Below are 25,658 nucleotides of genomic sequence, written 5' to 3' on the forward strand. Positions count from 1 at the left end.
TTATCCTGCAGTTTGGCTGGGTCACAAAACCTGATAAAAAAGGAAGTAGGTATAGAATATGTGCAGTGCAGAGTGATGTTTCCTACCCTACATCTAACTACTCCCTAAAGTATGGCAGGTTACTTACTACAAATATAGGAGCACAGGTTGCTAATATTAACCCCTTTGGGACCGGAAGCTTCTGGCCTCTACCAGAGCTGCCCTCTCCCTGTTTTAGAGTGTTATTACTTTGATTGGCTCACAGTAATCACAGGAGCACTGCTGTCACCGTGACAGCAGAGCAAGCAGGCTGCAGCCCTGCTGGATTGGCGAGAGCGACAGGTCATTGCATGGTGGGGATGTTGAAATTTGTTGCACTGGGGAACAAAAAAGAAGGGGAACTTTCATAGTACGTGTCATTCCAGTTCTTTTTCAAGTTGGAATTTACAGGAAAGATCCACTTTAAGACTTGAAATTTAAAGTGAACCCGAGGTGAAAATAAACTGATGAGGTAAACAATTATATTTATCCTCCTACTCCTAAAAAGGACTTTTAAGTATCTATGGTTTTCTTTTATATTTAAACATTTACAAAGTAGGTTGAATGCTTTACTGTCTCTAATCAGTGACAGCCTAATATGTGTCTTAGAGTTAGAAAAAGGTCAATAGTTCATGTATTTTATCTCTCCTGGCCCTCAGAGGTTGTATTCTGCCAGGAAATCTTTTATGGCTGTAATATGCTTATCAGTGATGTCTACTATATTCCCAACAAGCTACCATCAAGACAGAAACTGTAACTTCCATGCCTAAAACTTAACTCTTTCAGGCAGCAAAATAAAACAAGTAAAACAGCCTGGTTATTACTATTACTATTACTATTACTTGTTTTTTGGTTATTACTATGTTTTGTATTGTACATACACATGTCACATATCACCCCGGGTATACTTTAATTTTGCAGATAGTAAAGCAATGTAAAATATACTGTACACTGTACCCAGCCTACTATCTGTGGACTAAATATAACCTCACCTCCTCTGGGCATTAATTAATCCTCAACTATTTGCCCCTAAATGTGGGCTTACTGTACCTCCCTTAACCTGCTATTTAGACTAACCTGTACGCTATTCCCTATGCCGAAGGATCCTTTTACACTTGGTGCTGTTTGATTTGTTAGTGGCAAAATGGCTATTGCAACGCCCCATTACATACACTTTAGTATATGCGTTAGACTACATAGCCAGGAAATTGGAGGCAGCCTACCTTTAAGAAGTCACACCTTTCAGTCACGTGTATCCTGCTGGACAGGAAGTACGTTATCTGAAAATCTGCATCTGTGCATGCACACTGCAAACGCAGCAAAAATGTTCACGTTACCATTGGCTTTCATTGTTTCTAGTGCCACGCGTGGTGCGCAATAAGGCACTGCAGCTTATGAATCAGCTAGGGCACATCCATTGCATCGCAATACGAGAAGTGTGCTAAGTTCCATTGATTTTAAGGCCTATTGCGATGAGGTGCGTTAGGTGGAAGCGGCGTAATGCGGCAAGTTTAAAAGGGGCCTTAATCTAACTTTACTATATATATACCGCAAACACATAATTTACATCCTGACCTGTGTAATGTCTAATGGGCACTTAAGTGCTTGTATGCCTAAAAATAAATACTCAGATCCTTTGAACCAAAGAATTCTCATAAATTCAGGTCAGAATTGTAGCATGACTTATTATCTCTCATTATCTCTAGCCAAAGAAAACCTAAATCAGGACTCAACAAATCACTCATTAAAATAAAATGTTGCCTTTGCAAAAAATAGAATAAAAAAAAAATGTGCGTAGCATGGCAGACTGGTTTAACTCAAGTCCTCAAAGCTGATTATATATTTTGGGTCTTTCACACTGACGTGTTGCGTCGGACAATATAATCGCAAAGCAAATATATTATAATGAGACGTTCACACTGGCATATTAGCAGTGTGGCGAATTCTGCCAAAACAACACGAGGCATGTTGTGCGGTATAGAACGACGTGCACTTCTACAGCTGTAAAGCATACTTTTCATGTATCATATGCTCCACTGCAAGTATAACATCGCATGTGTAACACACGCTAATCTCACTCTGTCTTTACAGCGTGAACCTAGCGTTATATTGATATAGTGTAACGATTGTGGAATATCTCCGAGGTCAGCGCACAGGATGTGCGCTGACACTGCGGAAATCCTCCACAAATGCCTGAATAACAGAATCCAGCTGTGGTGCAATGCACTTGTAGAGGGGAATTCCCACCAGCAGATGGAGCTGTGGAGTGCAGAGGAATAAACCCTCTGCACTGCCACAGATGCCAGTTAGGAATTGTACGAGGGGAAGCAATATAGGGCAAGATAGCCCCTGGTGAAAGAGAGTGAGCTCAGAGAGATCTACCGCCTCTAACGCTAGGGCGAGTGCGATCTAAACAGACAGAGCGATTTTCTGTCAGCCGCCGCTGGCGACAGAACAATCGCAATGGAAAAACAAAACGATTCACTACCGCCAACCTCTGGCGACAGTGCAATCGCAAGGACAAGACAAGACCGAATAGGCAGTACAAATATAACACAAACCTGACTGCACTAAATAGGAATGCAAGGAGCACTCCCAAAGGGTAACTACTCTAAGCTAGCAATAATAGCCTACAATGAGCAGAGGGCTGAGACTCCAGGTAAGTCAGCAGGAACAAACCTTCATGACCAGCAGGGAATTCTGGGAGGAAATGGTATTTATACTGCAAGCCATCGAAGGAAGCAGCTAAGCAATTTGCATGACAAGTGGATGCAAATTCCTCACCAGAACAGCAGCTCTGAAACTCGCAGAGTGAAGACAGGTCTCTTTTCCAGAGACCTGCAGCATTCAGACCTAAAAAATGGTCAAAAAGCTGTCTGCCTGTGCAGACAGCAGAGCAGATCATTACATATAGTACATGGGTGTGACTAGAGGAAAGCAGCCCCTGCGACTGCAGGGGGGCTCAGAGCTGTAAGGGGGCTCCAGCTACTATCTCACTTTTCTCTGATAAAGAGGCTCATCTTTCAGATTGTGTTTTTTACGGCTACGCTTGTTATGGGTGTGAAGATTATGATGGCCACACCTGTGGTTATGATGGGCCTCTAGACTGTGAGGGTCACCAGGAGTAAACAAGGGAAAGGGTAGGAACATTGGGGGCCTTCATCAAAGTTTTGCTGGGGGCCCTATGATTTGTAGTTACGCCCCTGATACAGTCATTTATTCGGTAGATCAGTGAATAGCACAGCTGTTTCCCATGAAGTTAAAGCTGCTGTGAGGTAATCTAAGAGCATTCATTACCATACATGAAGGCACGTGTAGATACTTAGGATATACCATGGAAGTGATGTCATTTACAGATGACAAGCAAAAGGTCAAGGTACACATGTTTTATGACCTTTCTTTACCATTTTCCCTACAGTAGGATTCACAAGCACAGTTTGACCAAACCCATCCGCAAACATAAAAGCTCAGCCATCTCCAAGAGAGTCTAAAATCATTTCCTGTGACAGACGGTTCATCTTAGAATACCTACAAGATGTAAACATTGCTGATGGTTCAGTCAGAACAAAACAGCCAGGCAATAAATGATGAAAATTCTGTAAGAAAAGGTGAAAGCCTAACTTCAATTCTAAATATTGTGGGGTAGCATCGGGGGCCCTTGGGCCAGAGGGTCCCTCCCTCAATGGCAGTATTAGCTGTTTCTGTGCTGGTAATGATCACTCCTATAGATGTTTTGAATAGTGAAAATCACTAACAAATGTGTCCCCTTCTTCTGCTTGCGCATCTAATACTGTGGTGGTTCTTGGCAGGTTTTGGTGCACCATATCAATGGTTATGTATATAGTGCTTGGATGAGGGGAAAACTTGGGGTCCAAAGCACCTTAGCTACACCACTGATTTAACAGCATATAGCAGCATAGTGGACAGCCCAAATGTTGCTCCTCCTGTGTCAAACTAAGCCTATGCATCTAAAAATCTGGTCATGTGACGCATAAAAGCCAGCTGAAGAAGTTACCAGCAGGCAGCTGGTTGGTCCTGAACTACCATGCTGTTGAGATTGCAGGAATGGAGGGGACAGACACAGCTTTTTGCTATGCATCTGTTCTGTAAGTCTGTCCTGCAGGAAATGGCTGGTGAAGCAGCTCCAGTCCAAGTAAACGTAACATGCAGCACTGATGGATGGGTCGATAGATAATTTCTGACAGATCAGCACATATTTCCGAGCATTTATCTGATCACTTCAATGCAAATTGATCAAAAAAACTATCTGGAATCAGATCGGACCTATCGAAATTTTCTATTCGACCCATTTATCTCATGGAAAATTGCATGATCCAGAGACTTCCCCCTCCCAAGGTAAGTATGCCTCAGGGGGTTTTTTTCTTACTGATTTTCTTTAAAGCAAACTTTGGATGTTTTCAATGCCCCCAAATGGATACTTACCTCAGGAGGGGGAAGCCTCTGGATACCCTAGAAGCTTCCCCTGTTCTCTTCCATCGGCTTGATCCAGTTCTACAGCGCAGGCGCTAATGGCTCGCACATAGGCAGTAGCACGGACCCAATCAAGACCGGAATTATACTTTATTTGCACCTAGGCCAAGTATTTTGTGGATCTTCTTTTAAGTGCAGCAGCTCCCCTCCCAGTCCATGTGCAGCCCCCTCCTCTATGTGTATGACACATGTACTGCAGCCCCTCTTTTTCAGAGGCTTCCCCCCTCCCGAGGTTAGTACCTAGAAGGGGCACTTTATTTCCTTACAGGTAAACTTCAAGTTGTTAGAGAGTATATAGTATAGTATTTTGCAGTGGCTGGATAGTGTAATGGTTAAGGGCTCTTCTCCTGGCACAAGCAAGCAAGGCCTTAAAAACCGACTTCTTCAAGATGACCTACCAAGGGCCGTGGAGTAGAAGTCGAGGAATCGGATACATTTTTTGGGTACCTGGAGTCAGAGTTGAGTCAGTGGTTTCATAAACTGAGAAGTCGGAGTTGGGAGTATTTTTGTACCCACTCCATCGCCATGCAAGGGCTGTGGAGTAGGAGTCGGAGCAATTTTGGGTACCTGTAGTCGTTGGTTTCATAAACTGAGGAGTCGGATGATTTTTGTACCAACTCCACAGCTTTGGGCCTACCCACCCCCTACTACACAGTAACGCTCTACTTAATACATATTCTACAGCCCTACCTAGTGTGTCCATCTCCCCTTACCGTCCCTCTTACATTGTAAAGCCTTTGGCAGCATCTTCCCTTCCCTAGCGTATTCCACATGATAGTGTGCTCGTTTCCTATGAATGCCTCATATTTGTATTACTGGGCCTACCTAACCAGCCCAAAATCGTATGATCATGTATTTTGTACCATTTGCCTTGTATACCTTTGTCCTATGTTATATAACCTTGTTACATCTGTCATCCTTTGTATCACTGTATATTAGAGCTGCATAAATAAAATAAATATGAACAATAATAAAAGGTGACCTGGGTGCAAATCTTGCCTCTTCCTATTCATTAAGCTAGCACCTATCCAGTAAGGAGATCTTGGGCCAGATACCCTAATACTGCTACTTCCTACTGAGCATGCTCTAGTGGCAAGTGCTTTGAGTCTGACAAGAGAAAATCGCTATACAAATATTGGAATTATTATTATTATTTTATATAGACCTATTTCCATAGATATGAAAGGACTACGATAGCCATAAAATGAATAAAAAAGGCTCTAACTGTATTAACACAAAACAACTGAAATAAAACAAAGAGAGAAAGCCCGCACATAATTGCCTTGTGTCACGAAAAATTGCCTGATTGGTCTTGCGTGATGAGTAAATACATGGTTCACACTTAAAACAAAATATTTTGTGGTTATTTTGTTTACTCTAAAAATGAAAGGTCCCGGCAGTGGGCAGCCTAGCAGTTGGTGTTTTACTGATATGCAAAGCTGGCTGGGAGGCTATGCTGTCGCTCAGCTGGTATCAGCTGGAGAACTGTAGGATGCGGAAGACAGTCTTTAGAACTGTAAGGAAGTTGGGCTCTACAGATCAATTTCACTTCCTGACCAAAACATCCTACCAAGCCTCCTTATCTAGCAGATGTGAGATTCACGCAACCCCACAAACACAGACATCCCACCTTCACACAGTCTCTGCACCAGCGGGACTGCCTTCCTCTGCCTGCAAATAAAGTATATTTCAAGTATATATAAGTAAAGTCATAAGTAGACCCACATGTTGAATTCAGGTGAATCTTTAAAGTAACAGTACATTATTGTACTGTGTTAGCTACAAACCTAAAATACCCCTGAACTTAGAGGGATATGGAGGCTGCCATATTTATTTCCTTTTAAACAACACCAGTTGCCTCCTGCTGATCTATGTGGCTGCAGTAGTGTCTGAATCACACGCTTGAAGTCAAACACCTAATCTGCATGCTTGCTCAGGGTCTAGTATTGGAGGCAGAGGATCAGCAGGGTAGGCAGGCAATACCAAAAAATAAACACTAGAGCGACTGCATGTTCGTAGAAAAAAATCAATTCGTTTATTGTGTGGCATGTACTATAAAGTGCATCGGGTCTATGACCCTACTTAAAACAACTCATAAAAAAACAGCAGGACGTAAGCACTAAATCAATCTTCCCCACTGACCATCACGTGGTATGAACCATACTGGATCGCCCAGCATCTGCCTATGCAAATTTAGTTGGTCACCAATCGTGATCGGTTGTCTGTGGGCACACCATCAGCACACACCGCAGTTCACTAGAGCACAGGTGTCGAACTCCAGGCCTGGAGGGCCAGATCCATGCCAGTGTTTAGGATGGACTGAGAAAGAGAGGAATGTGTTCTACCTGATGGACCACACCTTTCCTGATTTAGACCCATCAATTCATTTGAGTTGTGTCGAAAATGTGCGAGGATCTCGGCCCTCGTAGGACCGGTTTGACATTCCTGCACTAGAGCAACACTCCTCACATTAACCACTTGAGGACCACAGTGGTAAAGCCCCCTAAAGACCAGGCACATTTTTACTAAAATGGCCACTGCAGCTTTAAGGTCAATCTGCAGGGCCGCACAACACAGCACACGAGTGATCCCCCCCCCCCCCCCCCCCCGTTTCCCCCGTCCAACAGAGCTCTCTGTTGGTGGGGTCTGATCGCACCCGAGTTGTTTATTTTTTTTTATAAATATTTGTTTTTGTTTTTTTTTCTGTTGTTGACTATTTTTTTAATTTATTTATTTTCCAATCCCCTCCCTCCCCCCCAGCCAGCCAATCACGGCAATCGGCTGTCATTGGCTTCTGCCTATGAGAGCTGATCGCTCTCTTGTCCCCCAGGGGGACAGCCGTGTGACACAGCCGTGTGCTGCTGATCGCAGTGCTATACTAAGAGTAAAGACAGCGGTTTCGCCATCTAACAGTCTCCCGAGCGACAACAGCCACTCGGAGACTAAAGCAGGAAATGCGCACGCACCCTGCGCGCAATCTCCTGCAAAATGCAGCCCCAGGACTTGACGCCAATCGTCGTTAGGCGGTCCTGGGGCTTCCGCCGTGGCCACGCCCATTGGCGTGAGGCAGTCCTGGGGAAGTTAAGTGGTGCGGGATTTAACGTGTGACCGCTTACTTTATTTTTTTAGTCTCTATTAAGATAGACAGGCAATTTGCATTGTTTATATACATCTTTTTCTGTGAAAAAAAAAAACAATCACATATTTTCTGGGGGTAAATTTCATCGAAGTTGTTGTTTTTTTCGATTAAAATCGAGCAGAAAGGTTGGAAAAATCAGATCAAGTTTATCAGAAATTGAATGGTGTGCGGTGTGTTGTATGAAAGTCATTTGACCAAATACATTTTAAGTTTACATTCAAGAATTAGGAAACTTTATTTCTCAAAGTGACATATTAGATAGAATGTATTTCTTCAATGTAATAAATGTAGTGTTGTTCAATAAAATAAATGAGGAATATGTTAGATAAAAAATGTTAAGGTTGTTTATGTTGTGTGTCTATACATAGCAGCGATGGCACAGTGTACCCCAAGCACATTTATAAATTAAAATGTATATATTATTACATCTAATTCATATATTTTATTTGATCGTGTTTGTCTTGATTGTGTCAAAATCAATCATACGTGTGTGGTGCATTGGTTACAAGAGTCTAATTTTAAATTTGAGAGAAAAAAACGATGGAAATTGTTGAATATAAAAAAAAGTAAAAATGTGTAATGTGTGGCCACCATCTATATACGATTGCTTTTCCTACGCCCGCCCTCACCATTTATCGCTGTTACAAACTAAGGAGGAAGCGCAGCTTGCATTTGCTCCTCAAGCCTAGGACTGAAAAGGCTTGTGTTCCAGAAACAGGAAGCCTATTTTTCCTGAATGGAAGTCTGTTGTCCTGTTGAAGTTGAGTTGGAATTGTGTCTTGTTATGTGTAATGTTATGTCATGTGATCAGTTTACAGGCTTTTGAAGCAGCTACTGTTATCTCTCAGTATAAATTCTAGTGTTGTTAAAATGTAAATCAAGTCACTGGTGTGGAATTATACATCGGATAAACACCGATCAGTCTACTTTACAATATCTACAAAATGACAATGCCACTCACTTGATTTGTGTTCCAGTGCTTGGATGTTAGATATTGGGCTCGATTCACAAAGCGGTGCTAACCCAGTTAGAGACTTTAGGCATGATAACCATTGCACCACGCTGGTGAAAAGCCAGTTTAGGCGTGATAAGTTTAGGTGTGATAAGTTTAGGTGTGATAAGTTTAGGCGTGATAAGTTTAGATCGCGTGCAAAGTCCCGCACGCAAAGCAGCGCCATTACACTCTATGCGAAGTGCACCAGACTTTGCTAGCGCAAAACTTTTGATCAGCTGTGCACTGCGGTGCTAACCCAGTTGGTGCTTAAACTTATCACGCCTAAACTTATCACACCTAAACTTATCATGCCTAAACTTATCATGCCTAAACTTATCACACCTAAACTGAGTTTAGGCATGATAAAGGGCTTTTCACCAGCGTGCTAACTGTTAGCACCGCTTTGTGAATCAGGCCCTTTGTGCAGCCAAATATTACATGAAAACACATTTTGGTAGTAAAATACCGTCTTGGTGGGTTGGATAGGAGAACGTATTGCTGCGCAGCTTCATTAGTTGACTGTTGGGTTGGTCTGCTAACAGGAAAGCATTGGTAATTAAAATTACCAATATTTTCATATGCACTATCTGGCACCCATTCTCACTTTTAACCTTTTGCCATAAGTACCTTGCCCTAGCTCCCCCCCCCCCCATCACCAGCCTGTAAGTGCCTATAAAAAACACCTCCTACTTAAACACCTTCTGCGGGAGGCTCCAGGAGTCTTCGGGAGCCAGAGTGCTCCTAAAGATGGTCCGCTCCATACTGCCCATGCGCGAGCACGCTCTCTCGCGCACTCACGCATGCGAAGCCTCCTGCAGTGGAAGAGAGCAGTCCCCGACAAACTGTTAAGGGGGAGCCAGTGGTGGGACCGTAAGAGGAACGATATGGCTCTATAGAACTCGGAGCCTTCCCTCATCTTAGGTGAGTGTCTGTTTTTTTTTTTTTCAGGCATGGCTTCAGATGCACTTTAATGCCTAACAGCCCCTCCCCCCCCACCCCCCAATCTTAAGCACTGACGACCCAGTTGCCGGCCGTGCTGCCATTATGGAGGCAACCCCAGAAGATATACAGAGACTTCTAGGGGCTGTAGGAAGCCCCAAGTAAGTAAATCTGCAGTATTGTTTTAGCCTCTTGTGGGTTCCACAGTTCCCCCAAGGTTAATCTACTTTCAATTACTGTATTATTCTATTTTAACATTTAATAGAGTTCATTGGATGCATATAGAGAGGGGAATAGTACTGTATTAGCTAGGCCTGTTTTTAAAGAGAATCTGTACTCTAAAATTCTTACAATAAAAAGCATACCATTCTATTCATTATGTTCTCCTGGGCCCCTCTGTGCTGTTTCTGCCACTCCCTGCTGCAATCCTGGCTTGTAATTGCCAGTTTTAGGCAGTGTTTACAAACAAAAGACATGGCTGCTAACCAGCATGTGACAGGCTGAGAGAAGCTCACTCTGTGACTCATACAGAGCCTGCAGGGGGCATGTAGAGGGTGTGTATAGCTTCTCCCTATCACAAGCAGAGCCGCACATTCTTGCCTGAGCCGACAAAGCTGATAAAGGAAAGAAGATTACATTAGATAACAGAGATATTACAGCGACTGTGCAACTAGGAAAGGCTGCAGTAAGACAGACCACATTAGAACAGGTATAGGAACTTATAGGATAGAAGAAATAAGGCTGAAAATGTTGTTACAGAGTCTCTTTAATATTGAGCCTCAAGCAACCAGAAAGCACACTCCAGCATCAGCCAATGCCCATCAGTGCGAGATAACCGAGGCTCTACTGTACAAAGCTTGCTGCTGAAGCAGTGAGGCTCATAGCAGATTTCTGCTGCCACCTTGTCCAATATCGAATGGTGCTGAGAGGTAGAACAGGTAAATTATCTGGAAAATATTGATTATTGACACTGAATAGTGTACGTTGTTTCTTGGCTCCTTAAAGAGGAACTGTAACGACAAAACGGCCCCTGGGGGGTACTCACCTCGGGTGGGGGAAGCCTCAGGATCCTAATGAGGCTTCCCACGCCGTCCTGCGTCCCTCGGGGGTCTCGCTGTAGCCCTCCGTACAGCTGTGACGCAATATTTACCTTCCTGGCTCCTGCGCAGGCGCTCTGATGCCTCTCGGCGCCGAAGTAGGCGGAAATACCCGATCACCGTCGGGTCTGCTCTACTGCGCAGGCGCAAGTTTCCGGCGCCTGCGCAGTAGAGCGGACCCGACGGAGATCGGGTATTTCCGTCTATTTCCGTGCAGAAAGTCGCCACAGCGCCCCCGCTGGAGCCAGCAAAGGTAAATATTGAACTGACAGTCGGCACAGTCGCCGGCTGTTCGGAGGGCTGCGGCGAGACCCCCGTGGGACAGAGGACGGCGTGGGAAGCCTCATTAGGATCCGGAGGCTTCCCCCACCCGAGGTGAGTACCCCCCAGGGGAGATTTTTAATGTTACAGAGTCTCTTTAAAGGGGTTCTCTTGCACTTTAAAAAAACAAAAACTGCCACTTTCCTGGGGCTTCTATCGGCCCCCTGCAGCTGGAACGTCCCGCACCATCCTCCTCCGACCACCCATTCCCCGCCGCCGGCACTAGTGTAATTATTCATCTAACTAGACGAATAAAATTGCAGCTGCGTGGCAATGGCCACACGTGTGCTCGCTCCCGCGCGCGTCAGCGGGAGCTTACTGCGCAGTACGAAGGTTTCCTGTACTGTGCCTGCACAGTAAGCTCCTGCTGCCACAGCATCGCAGCCGCACGTCTATTCGTCTAGTTAGACGAATAATTACACCGGTACCGGTAAACAGGTGATTGGAGGAGGACAGCGCGGGATGTTCCAGCTGCAGGGGGCCGATAGAAGTCCTAGGTAAGTGGTGGTTTTTGTTTTTTTAAAGTGCAAGAGAACCCCTTTAATGCAGGAAGTAGACACACGGCAGATTTATAGCAGGATTTCTATCAGCTGTAACAAAGAAATGTTTTTACGCTGTTGATTATCTTTTATAGCAGAGAGGAAGTTTTGAGTTCAGATCCGCTTTAAGAATGACTCAAATAATAAGAAAATTAAATGACAATCACAAGTCAGACCGATGACCAGCAAGTGGATAAAGCACGTCACAGGTTGGTAATTGAGAAGTGGAACATTCACTAGCAAGGGGAGACACACTCCCCATCCAACACATATTCTAACTTCAACATTTGGAAGATACTTCAAGGAAAGAAACAGAAATGACATCAACACTACCAGACTGTAACACAAACATAAACAAGCGTTCTTATTCAGTAGGGGTCACAGATACATCATACAGTACACAACCTTTCCGCCAGTGGACAATAAAGTTTAATGCCTTAAGCTATGTATCCACCTGGCGATTTTCCTGATGACCGGCGATTTTTAAACAACGTTGCCAGGTGTGTACAGAAACACGATTACGTTGCATATCGTTGTGCGATGACTAAAGACAGACACAACAGATAGGATTTTTAAGATATCCGATGACACCGCTGGTAGTCTCGCTCATGCCGCCGTGTATGTCGCGTGATTTCGCACTTAACACGCAGACAGGAAGAGGCGTTGCTAGTGACCGTCGTCAAGGGGGCGTCGCAGGACCCGTCGAGCAGTGAGTACGCAGCTTTAGAGTACAAATGCCTTTCCTTTTCATCTTTTGGGAATTTTGCTCATTTACTGTCCTTCTCATGGGTGCCACAAACTGCAGGGGAAATGTCTCCACAGGAGATACAGACAGCAATAACAATCTTACAGATGTTCTAATACAGTATGTGAGAAAAATAGCCTGCATTAATTGAGCTATAATCTAAACCTGTTGTTTATATAAAGGGGTAAAAATGCTGTGCATGCGCCTACAGCCCCTTTTACACTTAGTGCGTCGCTGCATGCCGCAAATGCTGCAAACACCACATGCCATTGCAGAAGCAATGATAGCCCTATGGGACTATAAAACATAGGGCCCTTTTCGACTACAAGTGAGATTGCAATCACGCAAGCTGTTGAGAATTATTATTATTATTATTATTTAGTATTTATATAGCGCCAACATATTACGCAGCGCTGTACAGTGTATATATATATATATATATATATATCTTGTCACTAACTGTCCCTCAAAGGAGCTCACAATCTAATCCCTACTATTGCCATATGTCTATATTATGTAGTGTAAGTACTGTAGTCTAGGGCCAATTTTTTTTTTTTTTTTAGGGGGAGCCAATTAACTTATCCGTATGTTTTTGGAATGTGGGAGGAAACCGGAGTGCCCGGAGGAAACCCACGCAGACACGGAGAGAACATACAAACTCTTTGCAGATAGTGCCCTGGCTGGGATTCGAACCAGGGACCCAGCGCTGCAAGGCGAGAGAGCTAATCACTACGCCACCGTGCTGCCCCAGAATAGAGCGCAACAAGAATCATGCAAGCTGACAATTGCATTCCAGAAAAAAAACAGCATGCACTAGTGGGAAATGAGTTTAACATGTAAATCGCGGTGCTCTCGCGATTGGCAAAATAGCTGCGATCTACTTTTTGAAGCAGAGCTAGTGGAAAAGGGCCCTTAATGCAGTGTGTCATATTGTGATGGGTCCCCGCGCAGTAATGCACTACATGCCGTGCGCTTCCGGCCAACTTCCGCTTCTATTACGGACGTGAGGCATAGTTTCAATGTAAATTTGTGTGTGTGTGGGGGGGGGGGGGGGTATGTCACACGTCTAAATCGCACAACCAAATCATAAAATGCAATTGAATCCTGTCCGTTTCGGAGACAGATGCGGCATGCAAATTGCATTGTGCGCAAATGGAGACTTATGTTGTGTATGATATTCTGCATTTTACAAATCGTTTGTGATCCAGTGAAAATCACAAAACGCGATTGAAGAAAAATTGTGGAGAATCTCATTGTAAACACTGCAATGAAATTGCACTGCATCTGCAGTTGTGTTTTGCAGCGTCGAACAGCCCTGACTGTCTTTGCATATGAAGACACATTACCACACAGGTGCTACTTCTACTTGTTACACATTGTCAGCGGTCCCTTCTCTCTCCTCCAAGCTTGGAAGTCCCAAAGAAGTATCATTTATTATACAAGTATCTATTTTAGCCATTAATTTTAAGACTGCCCCACCCCAGAGCCTAATCAGAGTTGTGGACCACTGGTCGGAAGAACAACCCGCATCCACCATATGGGTAAGTATGTTGATTTCTCAGAGCAAGTGCCTATTACAGAATGTAAATTGTGACTTTCTTAGAAAAGATAATCTCGGCCCCTATCTAATTCTGCATCCTGTGCCTTGCTTTTGGTCAGTAATAAACAACAACAAACAAACAACATTTGTAAAGCTCTTTTCTCCCGTAGGACTCAAACGCATAAGCATGGCTCACACCAGTATTTGGTTGATTGGTAAATTTTAGTACAGAGGAAGAATTCTACTAAGTCTGCAAATGCCAGGCTAATCAGGTGGCTTTTCGGTCTGGATCTGAATAACTCCAGGGATGGGGCTGTCTTTACTGGGTGTGGTAGGGAATTCCAAAGGGTAGGGGCAGCATGACAGAAGGCTCTATCTCCAAATGTTTTGAGGTGGACTCTGGGGGTGACTAAGTTTACGGATCCTGCTGATCTGAGGTTGTGAGAGGTGTGGTGCAGTTTCAGCAAGTCCTTCATGTATCCAGGGCCCAGGTTGTGTAGGGATTTGAATGTCTATAGTCATGATGCAAATCACAAGTACCGGCCAACATTCAGGTAAGAGAGGTAGGAAGGGAGATTATATCAGATCAGTGAATAATGGCGCACAGCGCCTATGCATAAAAATGGCGCTGCATGAAAAAGATACGCTTATCGCTATTTATCGTTAGTACTGCATAATAATGGCGCACAGGGAAAACAGAAGAAAAACGGCACACAGTAACGTTATTTATCAATAGCGCCGTTCATATGCCAAACAGCAGACGTTATTGCGCACAGTAACCGTATTTATCAATAGCGCCCTACATAAGCCAAACTGCAGACATTATTTAACTGCAAAACAATGAATGGATTTAATGTAACACTGTCAAGGTGAGGGTTAGGCCTCACCAGGGGGGTGGTTAGGGTTAGGCACCACCAGGGGGTGGTTAGGGTTAGGCACCACCAGGGGGGGGTCTTAGGGTTAGGCACCACCAGGGGGGTGGTTAGGGTAAGGCACCACCAGGGGGGGTGGTTAGGGTTAGGCACCACCAGGGGGGTGGTTAGGGTTAGGCACCACCAGGGGGGTGGTTAGGGTTAGGCACCACCAGGGGGTGGTTAGGGTTAGGCACCACCAGGGGGGTGGTTAGGGTTAGGCACCACCAGGGGAGTGGTTAGGGTTAGGCACCACCAGGGGGTGGTTAGGGTTAGGCACCACCAGGGGGGTGGTTAGGGTTAAGCACCACCAGGGGAGTGGTTAGGGTTAGGCACCACCAGGGGGGTGGTTAGGGTTAGGCACCACCAGGGGGTGGTTAGGTTAAGGCACCACCAGGGGGGGTTTAGGGGTTAGGGATAGGTACAGGGAGGGCTCTGTGTGTTAACGCTAAATAACAATAAGGCTGTAACGCTAAATAACGATAAGGCTTTAACGTTAAATAGCGATAAGCAACAAACAGATTAGAGGCAACACAGTGCGCCATTATTCGCAGGCGCCATTTTCAGTGAAGTGAAAGGGATGTGAAGGCTGCTATACTTAATTCCTTTTAAACCCACCGAAAACAAGCATGTGGCAAATCCAGTCAAATTTTAGTCAAACATCTGATCTGCATGCTTGTTCAGATTATAAGGCTAAAGGAACCAGAGGAAGATGATCAACAGGACAGCCAGGGATTTTGCATTTTTTAAAACAGAAAAATATGTCGGCCCCCATATCCCTCTCGCTTCATGCATCTTTTACTGCACAGGGAGCATACCATGGAGGTAATATACTAATAACTGGAAAAAATCCCAAGACAGGAATATCAGGTTTACAGATCCATCTGCTGTGGAACTACAGGTCCATGTAAGCCCCAGAGTGTGAATCTCTGCTGTGCCTTGATATTTGTTGCCTTCTGTTTTGCTAGAGACTTTTCTGCTGTCCAGGAAACAGCTTCTCGCTCTTTACAAGTATCCAGACCAAATGGCATTTTGCTGGAGTTCCTGCAAAACCTCTTGTAACATGAACTAAACACATGACATCACCAGCCTCCCAGTCCCGTCCCTGTACTCACCCACATCCATTGGCTCGCACATCCCGCTAACATGGGTTCCAATCTTGCATTTGAATATTGCACCAGGAGTCTCTATATTAGCCAGGGAGGTCTGGTTGGACTTTGGAGCCCCAACAATCATCCTAGAATACATAAAAAACTATGAAAAATATGTGAGCAACATAGATTTTTTTTAAATTATTTGTTTCTTCTAAACCTTGCAAGAACTGATTTATAAGAATAGCAGAAATTAACTAAAATCAATCTTTTTATGCATTTTAATTTCAGCTTTCCACAGTGGGCAGCGTGGTTGCATAGTGGAAAGCACTTTGGTCTTGTAGCACTGTGCCCTCAGTTCAAATCCCAGCCAGGGCACTATCTGCTTGGAGTTTGTATTTTCTCCCCGTGTCTGTGTGGGTTTCCCCTGGACACTCCGGTTTCCACACACAAAAATATACAAATAAGTTAACTTAGTTTTCCTAAATTGGTCTTAAGCTACAATGGACTATGAAATTATGCCTGGTACACACAATGCAATTTTCCTGTCAGATCCATGGGTTTATTGATAATTTCTGGCATGTCTGATCTGCTCCTAATCGAGAAAGGGATCGATTTTGTGCAGAACTAATGAATCCCTTTCTCAATCGGGAGCAGATCGAACATGCCATAAATTATGAGCCGACCAGTTAATCTGACAGGAAAATCGCATCGTTAAAGACAAGATTAAATACTTGAAGATGCCAGCATTATATAAGTACTAAATTATATATATATATATATATATATATATATATATATATATATATATATATATATTTTTTTTTTTTTTTTTTATTATTATTTTTTTTTTTGACAATTTGTTTTTTCAATTAAATGCTATGACAACTTTAACTTTTAGCAAACTTTAATACATTATAACCCCCAGTAATCTTCCATCTCTGTATAAATAGGTAATCTATAGCCTTCCAGCTGTTGCAGAACTCCTGATCCCAGAGCAGAGCAGGGACAAGGTCCTCCAGCACCCAAGGCTGAGACACCAAAGTGCGCCCCCCCATCCCTTCCACCCCAGCCGTCACACACTGATTGCTATTAGACTAAGAGGGCCACAGGGCCCACAACCACCCCAACACCTTAATATCTAGTTATCTGGCTTGCAGTCACTGCCATGTATCCCCTTTTCTTATTTCTCTCTGCTTCATACACAATTAGGAATGACAGCTGAATGAATTGTGCGCCCCCTCCTACACTGCACCCTGAGGCTGGAGCCTCTCCAGCCTATGCCTCGGCCCGGCCCTGTCCCAGAGGTTTGATGTACATCGGCTCTGAGCGATTGGCTTCATAACTGTCCAACAGAATAAGCTATTAAAACAAAAATCCAAGTGTCCACTCACCAATGGTCATTCCCATAGCTGTGCAACACTACAGAGTAACCGAACAGCGATCCATTGGGTCCCTGGAAGAGCACGGGGCTCGTCTCATCTATATTGTAAGAAGCAGCAGGATTTGCAATGAAAGCACAAAGCAGTTTCAAGCTCCAGATGTGACCCAGCCAGAAGAGTTTGCAGAGCTTTGCCCCTTTCTCCATCCTCCTGTAAAGCTTGTGTTTTCTGGGACTTGTAAAAGAGAAGGGCTCTGCTTTGCTATGGGATGATGTGTGCTTGCATTGGAGTCCTCTGATTGCAGGGGTGACCGCTTCCAGCAAGTATCCAGCAGTAGACCATAACTTTCATTGTATCTTGTGAAGCAGGGGTGTTGGTGAAGTCCCGGCCACGCCCACAGGCAGAGCAGAGGGAACTTTGTAGACTTGTAGTTAGTGCGGGATGTACCGCTGCTGTGATGAATCATGAACTGCACATGGCCCGCAGCAGCGAGGAAGCAGGGGACCCCTTTCCTATGGCTGGCTGGGGACACAGATTACATAGCAGCACCAAATATTCCCATCCCAAACCTCTGTGAGAAAGCAGCTCCTGTGTCATTACAGCGTCTAGCTGCAGCCCCCTCATGCTGAACGAGATTGCCTGTCATTACTGTACAACTTATTATTTCCGATTGGCTACTGGAAGAAAATGCTGATTATTTGAACAAGAAATTGCAGGCTTGTCGCTATGTCAGGAAATTAGTTTTGCTGCTTGAAACCCCTGCCCAGTCTAACTTTTTATTTGACCAAAATATCCCATACACTGGCAATAAATTAGATATTAGGTCCAATAAAAGACGGAAGCAAATGAGGATGGCTTTAAATCCTCAGGAATTTGTAACTGAATATTAATCAGGAATTTTCATTGTATAGATGATAAAACTTGGGCAGGAGTGGCACGTGGTTGACAGTCACTTAGTTTCTAGTGCTTCCAGTGGTATAAAACTAGTAGTGGTGGCATCTTCTGTCTGAAATGTGCTCTAAGATTTAATTGGTTAACCAGTAACAGACTCAATATAAATCGAAGGCCTTGTTCTCATTAAACGCGTTGCCGTCCGTATTTCGGCAATGCGTGTAGGAGGCAGACACACACAAACATCAGAAGTGCGTAGGCTGCACGGTCAGATGTTCGCACTGCATGTACCAGTGCGGTGCGCAAACTCATGCTGCATGCATTTTTTTAGCAAAACGCGCAGCTGACCCATTCACTACCTGCATACAAATGCAGATGGCGTGCGATCGTACGTGTTGCGTTCTGATTGCACAGGCATCTGCGCGTGATAATGTGAACGAGACCTAACAGTTTATGGCAGGCATAGCACCTTCCTACCTCTAGTACTGTATGTAAAGTTTAAGGCAGGGGACACACTTTTTTTCTGCGTTTTGCCAGGCAATTGTGAGGCGATCACGTTTTCCTGTGCGTGATTTTCCACAGTCGCAGTTTAAATATCACAAAATACATTCTAACTAGGAACTCGTGTGTCACCTGGAAAAAAAAGAAGAAAGCTTTGCAATGTGAAAGAGACTCTGTAACGAAAAAAAAAGTTCCCCTGGAGTTACTCACCTTGGGAGGGGGAAGCCTCAGGGTCCCAAAGAGGCTTCTCCCATCTCTGTAGCTGCAGGCAGTCCAGCGCTGGCTCCCCCGAAGCATCCCGCAATCCTGGCTCGACAGGCCTGACAAGGCTTGATACAGTATATTTACCTTCCCTGGCTCCAGCGGGGGCGCTGTTGCTTTTCTCAGCACTGAGATAGGCCGAAATAGCCTATCTCTGTCAGGTCCGCTCTACTACGCAGACGCAGGAGACTTGCGCCTCCGCTGTAGAGCGGACCGACAGCAATCGGCTATTTCCACCTATCCCCCCGAGCGGAGAGCCGATACAGCGCCCCCGCTGGGGCCAGGGAGGGAAAATATATCAAGCCTTGTCAGGCTTGTCGAGCCAGGATTGCCCTGGGCTATTGACTTTAGTGCCGAAAGCTAAGTGCACACTACCCCTGTTGTTGGCTCTTTCTCTGCAATAGATTGCAACAGGTAAATTGACATATTGACTGATCATATTGGGATCTGTTCAGGCAAGCCTGTTGTGCCCATTGCAGGGAGAGAACACAAAGTCCTGTACTGCACCACTTTTCTAAACACTGGACAGAAAACAGACGTGTCAAAGATAGCATTCCTATCAATGATAAGTCTGCTCCATCGGACATATGAAAACTTGTGGCGATCACAGTGGATTGCACATCGGTTCTGCTGTGACCATCCATGGCATTATTCAAGTCTAGTGTGAACCAAGCCAAAAGCCTCCCATCAGGCTGGTATTTACATCACAGGAGCCTATAGGCCTAGGTGTCCTGGCACCCTAGACTCCGCCCTCCGTGAACCTACAAACACCTGCCGAACTGCAGCGCAAGTGTGCTGGCTGTCCCAGCTGTCACTTCTCCCTTACTTTCCTTGCCCGTCATAGGTAGCTACAGATAACCCTCAGAATTTAGTAACCACTAGTCAGCGCTATCCTCAGTATTAAGTAGCTAGAGGTGCCCCTAAAGCCCCATCTACACAATACGATTCTTTGGGCGATTCGATTATGATTCTAATTACGATCCGATTACATCCGACAAGTCCAAACGGAATTCGATTCAATTCGATTTGCCATTGTTTTACAATGGCAAATTGAATTGAATCGAATCAAATCCTGATCGGACATGTCGGATTTAATCAGATCGTAAATAGAATCGTAATCGAATCGCACAAAGAATCGTATTGTGTAGATTGGGCTTAAGTAATAGGTAGCTAGAGATGCCTAGAGTTGAGCCGAAATTTTCGTAATTTCGCATTACTATAATTACGCATGCGAAATTTGCGATTACGATGCGAAATTACGGTAGCGTAATTGCCATTAAAATCGTAATTGAAACTACCGTAAGCGTAATTTTCAACGCGTAATTTCGCGTTTCGTTCATACCGTAATTTCGCATTAAACCATACCGTAATTTCGCATTAAACCATACCGTAATTTCGCATTAAACCATTACGCTCCCGTATAAAAAAGCCGCCGACTTTAAGGGTTAATAGCAAAGCCCTCTTAAATGCTAAGGGCTCTTTCACATCAGAGCTTGCGTTGGAGAACGCTCAAAGCATAGGTTTTGTTGTATGCCTTTTACTGCGTTTTGATATGCGTTTCACTGCAGTGAGTGTGCGTTTTTAATCCGTTTTCAATGCGTTACTGCACATAGAAAAACGCAGGTAATTTTTTTTTCTTTTAGTTGTCAACTTTCTACATTGTTCCTCTGTTGCATTCTGGGACTGATTGCCTGCGTTAATGGATTAAAAACGCGCATAGTGTGTGTTTTACATTGACTAATATTGTAACGCATAAAGCTAGTGTCGGCCGAAAAACTGCGCCTGGGTGCAGTGTAACACAACGCACAAAAACGCAGCGTTATATGTGAAAGCTAAAATGAAAGTCTATGGACTTTCATTTCACCTTGGATAACGCAAACTTTACCCTTTGCGTTGAAACGCAGAAAATCTGCCCTAATGTGAAAGAGCCCTAAGAGCCTCAAATTTGGAGTGTATATTAAGGAGATCAGAAGGAATAAGAGGAAAACATTTTTTTTCAAAAAGACCTTATATTTTTTCAGAAAATCGATGTTAAAGTTTCAAAGGAAAAATGTATACATTTAAAAACCCGCCGACTTTAACGGTTAATAGCAAAGCCTGCTTAAAATTTAGGAACACCAAATTCCCAGGGTATATTAAGGGGATCAGTGGGAATAAGAGGAAAATTTTTTTTTTCAAAAAGACCTTATAGTTTTTGAGAAAATCGATTTTTAAGTTTCAAGGGGGAAAATGTCTTTCAAATGCGGAAAATGTCAGTTTTTTTTGCACAGGTAACAATAGTGTATTATTTTCATAGATTCCCCCAAGTGGGAAGAGTTTTACTTACTTCGTTCTGAGTGTGGGAAATATAAAAAAAAAACGACGTGGGGTCCCCAATTCCAGACCTCTTTAACCCCTTGTCCCCCATGCAGGCTGGGATAGCCAGAATGCGGAGCACCGGCCGCGTGGGGCGCCGCACACTGACTATACCAGCCCGCATGGTCCATGGATTGGGGGGTCTCGGAAGGGGAGGGGCAGCCAAGCTTTCCCCTCCCCCTCCGAGCCCTTGTCCAATCCAAGGACAAGGGGCTCTTCTCCACCTCCGATGGGCGGTGGAGGTGGAGGCCGCAATTTCCTGGGGGGGGGGGGGGGGGTGTTCATGGTGGCATCTGGGAGTCCCCCAGATGCCCACCCCCCCTCCCAGGAGAAATGAGTATAGAGGTACTTGTACCCCTTACCCATTTCCTTTAAGAGTTAAAAGTAAATAAACACACAAACACTTAGAAAAAGTATTTTAATTGAACAAAAAACATAACCACGAAAAAAGTCCTTTAATATTCTTAATTAACCATTAATACTTACCTGTCCCTTTAAATAAATGATCCCTCGCTATATCCTCGGAAATTGGCTAATCAGTTACAATGTAACAAAGTTATTACAATGTAACAACTTTGTTACATTGTAACTACGCCGCACCCGACGTCACTCGCCGCTCAGCCACCGCATACACTTACGCGTCCGTGCAGGACGCTAAGTCCCCGCCGGCTCCCGCCGTCCACCCCGCCCACATCTGTCACCCACATGTGAGTGACATGTGGGTGACATGTGGGAGAGGCGGGGAGGGCAGCGGGAGCTGGCGGGACTTAGCGTCCTGTACGGAGTCCGGACCCGACAGAGCTCTGAGCTATATAGCTCAGAGCTCTCTAAGCATCTTTGTATTTGGGCTCCAAGGAGCCCCATTGGTCCTTAGCAGACCAATGGGGTTCCTTCTGATTTGAAGGAACCCCATTGGTCTGCTAAGGACCAATGGGGCTCCTTGGAGCCCAAATACAAAGATGCTTAGAGAGCTCTGAGCTATATAGCTCAGAGCTCTGTCGGGTCCGGGCTCCGTGCAGGACGCTAAGTCCCGCCAGCTCCCGCTGCCCTCCCCGCCTCTCCCACATGTCACCCACATGTCACTCACATGTGGGTGACAGATGTGGGCGGGGTGGACGGCGGGAGCCGGCGGGGACTTAGCGTCCTGCACGGACGCGTAAGTGTATGCGGCGGCGAGTGACGTCGGGTGCGGCGTAGTTACAATGTAACAAAGTTGTTACATTGTAATAACTTTGTTACATTGTAACTGATTAGCCAATTTCCGAGGATACTGCGAGGGATCATTTATTTAAAGGGACAGGTAAGTATTAGTGGTTAATTAAGAATATTAAAGGACTTTTTTCGTGGTTATGTTTTTTGTTCAATTAAAATACTTTTTCTAAGTGTTTGTGTGTTTATTTACTTTTAACTCTTAAAGGAAATGGGTAAGGGGTACAAGTACCTCTATACTCATTTCTCCTGGGAGGGGGGGTGGGCATCTGGGGGACCCCTTTTTAAAGGGGACTCCCAAATGCCACCATGAACCCCCCTCCCCCCCCCCAGGAAATCGCGGCCTCCACCTCCACCGCCCATCGGAGGTGGAGAAGAGACCCTTGTCCTTGGATTGGACAAGGGCTCGGAGGGGGAAGGGAAAGCTTGGCTGCCCCTCCCCTTACGAGACCCCCCAATCCATGGACCATGCGGGCTGGTATAGTCAGGGTGCGGAGCCCCACACGGCCGGTGCTCCGCATTCTGGCTATCCCAGCCTGCATGGGGGACAAGGGGTTAAAGAGGTCTGGGAGGGGGGACCCCACGTCGTTTTTTTTTATATTTCCCACACTCAGAACGAAGTAAGTAAAACTCTTCCCACTTGGGGGAATCTATGAAAATAATACACTATTGTTACCTGTGCAAAAAAAACTGACATTTTCCGCATTTGAAAGACATTTTCCCCCTTGAAACTTAAAAATCGATTTTCTCAAAAACTATAAGGTCTTTTTGAAAAAATGTTTTTCCTCTTATTCCCACTGATCCCCTTAATATACACTGGGAATTTGGTGTTCCTAAACTGTAAGCAGGCTTTGCTATTAACCGTTAAAGTCGGCGGGTTTTTAAATGTATACATTTTTCCTTTGAAACTTTAACATCGATTTTCTGAAAAACTATAAGGTCTTTTTGAAAAAAAAATGTTTCCTCTTATTCCTTCTGCTCTCCTTAATATACTCTCCAAATTTGAGGCTCTTAGCATTTAAGGGGGCTTTGCTATTAACCCTTAAAGTCGGCGGCTACCTAACATTGATCCATGCGTCAACTTTTCCGCTTGGGAGCATGACCATCGCATTAATTTCGTAATACCCACTGTAATGCGAAAATTACGCGAAAATTACGCTTACGTGAAATTTCGTGAAATCCTTCTTCATTACGATTATGTACTTACGGCCATAATCGTAATTACACTAATTACGCGAAATTTCGCGAAATCGTAATTACGTCATTACGCTCATCTCTAGAGATGCCCCAGACTAAAGGGAGATCTGGTCAGTGAAATGCAAAGACCCTGGTGAGTAACCTCTCATGTACCTTCATCTCGGGACTTTGCATTGGCAAGGCAGGAGAGAAGCACTTGTGGAAAGGAGTAAGCCGCATTTCCATCATCAGGCGCCTGTCAGCACGTGTTTACAGTGCCTTATGGTAAATCCGGCCCTGCCTCCCATACACTGGCAGATTCCCACCCAATATGCCCAAAAGATAGATTCCTTGCTGTTCAACATCAGGTTAGAGAGGGCTGTATTACTGCCACACTTATAGATTTCAGCATGAAATCCTTTTAAAATCTATATTGCCTCCTCTACCGCTGTTCCCTCAGAGCCAGTGACAACCCCCCCCCCCCCATGTCTAGTTGTGGCTGAATAGTATACTGATACAGTAGCCCAGGGTTTGAATCCATCCCCCCCTCCCCGTGGCCCCTGCAGTGTAGCTGATTGGAGCTCAGTCACATGTCCGCCCTGCATGCTCCCACCTGTGACCTATCATCAGTGTCCGTACTCCGTGACCTGGCAGTGTTACGTGTGTAAGTACATGTTGTCAAGTCTCGGAACACGGGCACTGGTAGATGACGTAAGTACGGAGGAGGAAGACGGCTGGAGAGGTGAGTGGTGAGTGTGCGCCTCTGCCTCTACTCTGATGAGGCTCGGGAAAGCAGTATTAGCTGAGGGAAACATGGGGGTTTTCATAAAGGGTTATACAGGATTCTATAGGGCTAAGCTGGGAATATTCATACATTTGCTACCTTCAATCTCTTGATTTTGATCCTATTTCAGCAGAATTCTGATTAGTAAAATGGCGATCACTTTCCAATCTCCCGACAGTCCAACCTGCATTAGTTCAATAAAAGACTGGACACACCCAATCACTGTTTGATTGCAAGTGCAAAAGCTTAATAGACTTTCTGCTTGATTCACAAAGCAGTGCTAACTGTTAGCACGCTTGTGAAAAGCCCTCTATCACGCCTAAACTGGATGGATGGTGGCTGGATGGTGTAATGGTTAAGGGCTCTGCCTCTGACACAGGAGACCTGGGTTCGAATCTCGGCTCTGACTGTTCCTATTTCAGTAAGGAGTTTCTTGGGCAAGTCTCCTTAACACTGCTACTGCCTACTGAGAGCGCTCTAGTGGCTGCCTCGCAAGCGCTTTGAGTCCGACAGGAGAAAGGCGCTATACAAATACTGCTATTATTATTATTATTATAAATTCAACTCGCGCGCAAAGTCCCGCGCGCAAAACTTGCACCCCATTCAACCTTATAGGCGCATCGGGTGTACCGTTTTAGTCGCACCGCGATGCGAAGTTGCACGCGCACAGCGGCAAAGTTTTGCGCACGGGAATTTGCGTGCGATCTTATTGTCAAAACGGTGCTAACCTAGTAAGCACCCTACTTATCACGCCCAAAGTCTTTAGGCGTGCCAACTAGGTTAGCACCGCTTTGTGAATCAAGCCCTTTGTCTTTTTAGCAGTCCCTCAAAAGGCACTTACAATCTTATACAACAGGAGGAAATTGACATCGCTTTCAAATAGAACCCAATTGCACCCAATTGACCAGCTGTATAGATGTGCAGAGCTCAAAGCATGGGCAGATTACAAAACTTGCATTCAAATCAGATGCAGCAAGTGGAGGATGTTAGCTTCCAGAAACAGTTTGCACACAGATTTTTCAGTACTAGACTCTTCCACGACGTTGACGTGCTCTCATGGAAGAGAACTAACCACTAGCTAACAATTAACTACTACTCGCCCACGTGCCATTTTAAAACGTCCTATTGGTCCCTGTTAACGGACCACAGGACATTTTAAAATGTTGGTGGCAAAGTGGCAGAAAAAACAACAACAAGGTATAGATCATTTTGTTGTGACAAGCAGTGAGAAAGTTATTGGCAAATGAAAGGTAGGCGTGCTTGAAAGGTGAAAA

At 44.8% G+C, this 25,658-nt stretch overlaps 1 protein-coding gene across 2 annotated transcripts in view; it reads right to left on the reverse strand.

Annotated features, from left to right (window-relative positions):
• Positions 1–25,658, reverse strand: part of ITGA4 (integrin subunit alpha 4) — a 299,845-nt gene that overhangs the window by 199,255 nt on the left and 74,932 nt on the right. Inside the window, exons 1-2 of one of the 2 annotated variants that reach the window (XM_068245420.1) lie at positions 17,220–17,540; positions 15,850–15,971 (exon numbers count right to left, since the gene is read on the reverse strand). In XM_068245420.1, coding sequence (XP_068101521.1) covers positions 15,850–15,971; positions 17,220–17,413 — 316 coding nt within the window. In that variant the 5' untranslated portion in view covers positions 17,414–17,540. Of the gene's footprint in view, positions 1–15,849; positions 15,972–17,219; positions 17,541–25,658 lie in introns of those variants that run through there. The other variant, XM_068245421.1, reaches the window with a different exon arrangement.

The sequence above is a fragment of the Hyperolius riggenbachi genome, chromosome 7 (genome assembly GCF_040937935.1).
Source record: "Hyperolius riggenbachi isolate aHypRig1 chromosome 7, aHypRig1.pri, whole genome shotgun sequence".
In the NCBI taxonomy this organism is placed as follows: domain Eukaryota; kingdom Metazoa; phylum Chordata; class Amphibia; order Anura; family Hyperoliidae; genus Hyperolius; species Hyperolius riggenbachi.